The 6,879-nt window shown below is 36.0% G+C and overlaps 1 protein-coding gene across 1 annotated transcript; it reads left to right on the top strand.

Moving 5' to 3' along the window:
• The first annotated feature begins 1,779 nt into the window (after positions 1–1,779).
• LOC103967055 (squalene monooxygenase SE1) lies at positions 1,780–5,389 on the top strand. Its single transcript, XM_009380293.3, has 7 exons — positions 1,780–2,180; positions 3,107–3,218; positions 3,344–3,521; positions 3,618–4,005; positions 4,118–4,393; positions 4,593–4,871; positions 4,991–5,389. The coding sequence occupies exons 1-7, from the start codon at positions 1,938–1,940 to the stop codon at positions 5,093–5,095; spliced, it is 1,581 nt and encodes a 526-aa protein (XP_009378568.2). The 5' UTR covers positions 1,780–1,937; the 3' UTR covers positions 5,096–5,389.
• The last annotated feature ends 1,490 nt before the right edge of the window (positions 5,390–6,879 follow it).

The following is a 6,879-nucleotide window of genomic DNA, read 5'->3' as shown; positions in this document are numbered from 1 at the left end:
AGTGGATTTGAGTCATGCTAATAGTTGCATCAAATAGATGTCTCCTGAGAAGCCTAATACGATTAAGCTAAACTTTGATGGCTCAGTGTACAATGACAAAGCGGCGGCAGCTTTTGTTCTTAGAGATTGTGGTGGTCAGGTGGTGGGAGCAAGATCCTTCAACCTTGATGGAGCTACTATTACTTTTGCGGATGCAATGGGCTTAAAGGAAGGTCTCAAGCTTGCTAAGGCCAAGGGCATTCGGAAGTTAATCGTGAAGGGAGATTCCAAAGTGGTGATCGAATCGGTGATAGGTAATTGGGATGTTCCTTGGAAGATTAAAACTCTCATTAAGGAGGCTCGGTTTATTGATGCTTCATTCTGGCGGGTTGATTGGAGGCATGCCTTCTGTGAAGCCAACTTTGTCGTAGATGCTTTGGTACATTTTGGGTTTACTCTTACTTCGCCCCACATTTGGAACCATTATCTGCCATCGAGCGTTTTACGTGCTTTCCATTTTGATTGTATTGGTAATGGTTGTACTAGAGGCTTTTCTCTTTAATGAATGCTTTTCTATCAAAAAAAAAAATCTTATTTTAATTTCTATAAGATATTAATCCCTCTCTCTTCAAAAATGGAGAAGTGGAGTTGGTCACATCCCCTTTTTTATCTCGTTTTTTTTTCTAATAAAATGAATTATAAATTTTTGTTTTCTGACAGCATTACCCTTGGGGTTTTTATATGTATTTATTTTGTCAGTTTTGATTGTTTGAGGGGCATTTACATCCAAATATTTTTTATGAAGCCTTGAGACACCAAAGTAGTCTTCTGGCTGAATTTGGCATTCTAATATTAATTAAAGCTAACAAAATAATACACAACTTATATATGGGAGTTCCACTTCTATGTTTTTGAGGCCTTTTGTAAACAAACTCAATACCTAAGAAGAGATAGTAAAGTTGAAACAATATCAACAATGTTAATAGCAGACCATGCTGGATCCAAAAAGATTATCACAACAATTATCCATCTACGACTCAATATCGATTTTACAACAATTATTCATCTTTTTGTATTTATCACCTCGCCTTCATATAAGATTGGATTGAAGAACATCGTCCAACTAAATGAGCAAATGCCAGCATGGATTTCTTTTCTTTTTTTTTTTGGCAAATGCTTAACACACGAATATCAAGGTCAGTTCAAACATGTACACGAATATCAATTGCTATATGTGCGTACAACAATATTTACAAATCAATTGATTGAAAAGATTGAGCGTATAAAAACTCTCATCCAAATGCCATGTTTAACGAAAATCATGCTGAATCTACAATAATATAATGATGATGATTACAACCGCGAGGGTTGCGTGGGTATTGACTATCATAGTAGTGTTTAACAAAGTTAGAAATTTCTATGGTACTTTTTCTTTTGTCGAAAAAATTTCTATAGTAATTTCAAATTTAAAAAAAAATAAAAATAAAAAATGAAAAGTTACAAAGTCATACTTCAAAGTTAGAATGTTATACTCTAGTAAAATTTTAGAATTTTCGAGATAACTAACCGTTGGCAAGGAGGGTTGCAATTGAGACTATTAAATTGTCCACACGTGACTCTAACTTTGTCCTCTCTATCCCACACAATTCTACCCTAGGCTCACCTACATCCTACCATAACTCCCCACAATATTAAAAAATGGGCTCAAAACTCACCGGTAGGCGCCAACGCGTTTTGTAGTAAAAACTCAACCCTCAAAGCTTTTGCCCAACGACTCTCTATATAAACGCCTTCAAGTTCCCATTGCTGTCTCACAACCATAAGCACTTTCTCTCCTCTTCACATTCACAACCAAAAACCACCACGTAAGTTTACAGATTGTGAACAGCCAAAACCAAAATCCCCATTCTTCCAAATTTTCAATTTTAGCGGTATATATATTTATTTTGATATCAAAGATGGATTACCAGTATGTTCTTGGTGGGGTGTTGGTTTCTCTCCTGGGGTCGGTTTTCTTCATGATCATCAACACCACTCTCAGCGGCGAGAAGAAGAAAGTTTCCAACGGCGTTAACGGGAATGGGTACGTGTGGATGCCGTCCCAGAACGGCAGTTTTGTACCGGATATTGCCAGGGGAACGGACGTTGTCATTGTCGGTGCCGGAGTTGCCGGTGCTGCCCTTGCTTACACTCTTGGAAAGGTGACTATATAATTCTCTATACGTATAAAATGAATATTATGGTTTTTAAACAATTCCCAAGTTTTATAAATTTAGAATTTTGATGGTCAATGAATAAGAAGTGATTATTATTGGGATTCCAGTTTGGTGACAGAGAAAATTAAGGAAAAATTGTATTTCCTTGCTGATTGAAGACGTTTAGCCGTTTAAAATGTTTTACTTTTTAAAATTTATTTTCCTCAAACAACCCAGCTAAAGCTCAGCTAAGAAGTCAAAGCTTCAAATCCGTGTTTTCTGACATTTTTCTTTTTATTTTTCTCTCTAGTTTTAGCGAATACAGACTTAAATTTAAGGAGATGTATTCAATTGGGATTTTAATTCTTTTAAAGAATCAAGGGGTATTCAATCAGAATTTTAAGTAATTATCTGAAATTCAAAATGTATTCAATTAGAATTTTAAGATAGTTTATTAAAATCCTTAGAAATCCGGGTGTATTTAATTAGGATTTTAAAGAAGTTTATAACATTCTAAGTATATTTAATTAAAAATTGATTTTAAAGAATTTGAGAAAGTTGAGGAATTAGAGGAAATTGGAGAGATTTAGTGTATTTTAAGCATCCACAAATCTCTCATCTCCCCATGAGATTTCGAGGGAATTTGATCAAAATTTTATATGGAATCTCTACAAATCAATTAATCTTCATAAAAATCCATAGATTTATAAATCCGTTAAAATCTCTCAAATTCTCAATTGAAAACACCCCGTTTATATTCTATAAATTTTACATAAATTTCTTTTTCTCCTTTTTGAGGTGATGATTTCAATAGTGCAGTCCAAGCCATTTTTAGTATAAAAACTGAGAAGGCTAGTTCAGATCTTCTCTAATTTCTTGGATAATCATGTGAGCTTTTGTGTCTGAACATATGTTTCTCTTCACTGTTACAGGAAGGACGCCGTGTACATGTGATTGAAAGAGACTTGAGTGAGCCAGACAGAATTGTTGGTGAGCTGTTGCAGCCTGGAGGCTATCTCAAATTGATTGAGTTGGGTCTTGAGGGTAAGCAATTGCTTAAAATTGTTTAATTGGTTTAATCACTTTTCATAGTTTCCACTCTAAATGATTAATTAGTACAAAATTATTTGCATCGATTTTGATCAACAAGTTATATGTGTTACATGCAGACTGTGCAAATGAGTCCATTGATGCTCAGAAAGTGTTTGGTTATGCTCTTTACAAAAATGGAAATGCCACAAAACTATCTTATCCCTTGGAAAACTATACATCAGATATCGCCGGGAGAAGTTTTCATAATGGGCGTTTCATCCAAAAAATGCGTGAAAGGATTGCAACTCTTAAAAAGTAATTCTCATTCATCCATGTATTGATGGTGTTTCGATTTTTTTTTATATAATATTTTTTAAATTGTTACTCATGTCCCTCAAATTTTCTCAACAGCGTGACACTAGAACAAGGAACTGTGACAACCCTAATTGAAGAAAAGGGCACCATCAAGGGTGTGATGTACAAGAACAAGGCTGGAGAGGAGATGAGATCATACGCTCCACTAACAATAGTATGTGATGGGTGCTTTTCAAATCTCCGCCGCAATCTCTGTACTCCAAACGTTGAAAATCCTTCTTGCTTCGTTGGTTTGATCTTGGAGAATTGTGACCTTCCTTATGCAAACCACGGACATGTGATTCTAGGAGACCCTTCACCTATCTTATTTTACCCCATTAGCGGTACCGAAGTTCGTTGTTTGGTAGATGTTCCCGGCACAAAAGTACCTTCGGTGGCTAATGGTGAAATGGCCAAGTACTTGACAAATGTGGTTGCTCCTCAGGTATCTATTATATGCTTCACATTTAGAACTTTTAATTTGCAGTCATTTTGATATCAATCTGACAAATATCCACTGACCAAAAGGGACTAATTCGCGGACTTGGGTATTTCAGGTTCCCCCTCAGCTCTCGAAGGCTTTTCTAGCAGCAGTTGAGAAAGGAAACATCAGAACAATGCAAAACAAAAGCATGCCTGCTCATCCTCAACCCACTCCCGGTGCAATTTTATTAGGGGATGCATTCAACATGAGACATCCTTTAACCGGAGGAGGAATGACCGTGGCTCTTTCCGACATTGTTCTTCTAAGAGATCTTCTTCGACCCCTAACTGATCTCAACGACGCACCAGCTTTGTGTGAATATCTAGAATCATTCTACACACTTCGCAAGGTTTAAATCAGAATTCTTATATGCAATTTATTTTCTCATATTAGATAGTTTGATATTTTTTGTTATCATATCTGGCCGTAATTCAATGTTTGACAATATTACACGTCAGATATCTTGGCAAACAAGCATATCTTATCTTGTATATGAAATGTTTGCAATTTCTTCTTTGCTGATAATTGTGGTTAATTTTGAATTGCAGCCTGTGTCATCTACCATAAACACATTGGCCGGTGCCTTGTACAAGGTGTTTTGTGCATCACCTGACCCGGCAAGACAAGAAATGAGGGAAGCTTGTTTTGACTATTTGAGCCTTGGAGGCTTATGTGCAAGGGGACCAATATCTTTGCTCTCTGGCCTTAACCCTCGCCCGATCCACCTGTTTCTCCATTTCTTTTCTGTGGCTGTCTATGGAGTAGGCCGCTTAATGATTCCGTTCCCTACGCCTAAACGCGTATGGCTTGGGACCAGATTGCTCTTGGTACGTTCACTACATACTACATATCCCAGTACTTTCTCACATCAGCATGTTTGTCAATTACAAAGTCATACATATACTGACTTTCACTTAAACTAAATTTTATGATTTTTTGTTTTTAGGGTGCGTCGGGAATTATATTCCCCATTATTAAGGGTGAAGGAGTTAGACAAATGTTCTTTCCTGCAACAATCCCGGCATATTACAGGGCTCCTCCTCTTCAATGAAGAATGGGAAACAAGCATACATGAAAAGGATAAAAAAATGAAGAACCAAAAACTTGGTACCGTAATGGCTTTTAATTGCTACGAGGAACTAATTTGTATCAAATCAGCATCAACTTTCCCAAAAAATAAAATCATGGTGAGGGTTAATGATGTAATTAGGAGAGAAAGCAATGATATATGCTTTTAATTCTTTTCAGCATTTGTTGTTCTGCAAATAGGGAACAAGATTCCCACAAGAAACTTGTATCAAGCTCTAGCAGTTCGTAAATAATTCACACTTAATTTTTGGCTTAATTAACTTCTACACGTTAAAGATCTCCAACTCTTGCAAGTTTTCCAGCCTTTTTTCAAGTTTTAAAGTTTCAACTTACCCTAGCTTTTGGATTTTCATAGTTACACACGAATATGCTTTTGCGGTCAGCTGCTTCTGGCTTTTCAAATTCCAACTAACACAACTTTGTCTCCATTGGCACTAGCAATCCACATACGTATACATATGGCAAGATACCTAACAAAAAAAGACTCAAAGCGGCTCGATCAGAGTAGATAGCCAAAAACAACTAGCCAAAGTGGCTCAATCAGAGTAGATAGCCAAAAACAGCTAGCCACAGTGGTACTCAAGCTTCATCTCATGGTCTGCAAAAAAACGTCGTTAGCTCCGTCACCGTCTATTACCAATGAGTTTTCTTGTGAAACACGCATGACAAAGTCACATCTTTGACATGAGAGGATATTATATTTGGAGGGACCGCATGAATATAATGGGGCTGAATTGGTAGTTGCTTTTCTTTATATAAAATATATTTCTGTTCTTATTTTGTCCACTCCTTTTTGTCTTGTATATTTTTTTGTGGATAATTGTTCATGTGTCACAAATTTGGCCATTAAGGCATATTTTTTATTATCAATTTTGGCGTGCTGTGAAAAAGAAAGATATCAATATATACGATGATATGTGACATTTGAGAATAATTCGTAGGCAAAGGGTCCATGGGAAGAGAAGACCATATAACCTAACACTTATACTACAATACTAGCTGTATATGGTACAATTTTGGTAGGTCAAGTCTGAACTTGTCCTAACTTAATTCATCTCACAATTAGATACCTAACCTCAAATCTAAATTACTAATTTTTTGTGGGTAAGTGTTGAGGTTAAGTGGTGTAGTCAAAATTTTTAGATAATTGGGTCATAATATCAACTAAAAAAAATTATTGAACCATTTCGTCAAGCACCTAGTAGACATCTGCCAATTTCTGTCAACATATGCCGAAAGTTTATGCCAACATATGTCAACAACCACTATTATTTGTAAAGGCTTGTCAATGGTGGATGCAGGATACTGTAGAGTAATGTTGAAGACTGACAATGCTTTTCAACTAAAGTATTTCATAAGAAGAGAGAAAATAAAGACAAATATGATAGAAAAAAATAGAAGAAGGAGGAGGAAGTTGTAATTTAGTTTGTCTTAAGTGTTTATAGGGGTCAAATACAATATACTAAACAAATATACATGGGGTTGTTGAAATTTTGGGATCAAGGACAACCAATGACCTATGCTAGCTCAACCACTATACACATGTGTCCCAATTCAAAACTCTCCATTTCCTCAATTAATGTAATAGTGCCAAATTCTTCCCCCCCCCCCCCCCCCCATTACTTAATAATAGTTTTTTTTTTTTTTTTGAAAGGACATGCCAGAATGCATGTGATGTAAGTTTTTTTTGAGGTTGTGATTTAGAAAGGGAAAAATGTTGTGGGGTGTTGTCTAACATTGGAAAGT

Source organism: the organism of the source record quoted next, unplaced genomic scaffold (genome assembly GCF_019419815.1).
Source record: "Pyrus x bretschneideri cultivar Hongxiangsu unplaced genomic scaffold, Pyrus_bretschneideri_v1 Contig10, whole genome shotgun sequence".
In the NCBI taxonomy this organism is placed as follows: Eukaryota; Viridiplantae; Streptophyta; class Magnoliopsida; order Rosales; family Rosaceae; genus Pyrus; species Pyrus x bretschneideri.
The sequence above is the reverse complement of the archived record's forward strand: the minus strand, read 5'-3'. Positions and strand labels throughout refer to the sequence as shown.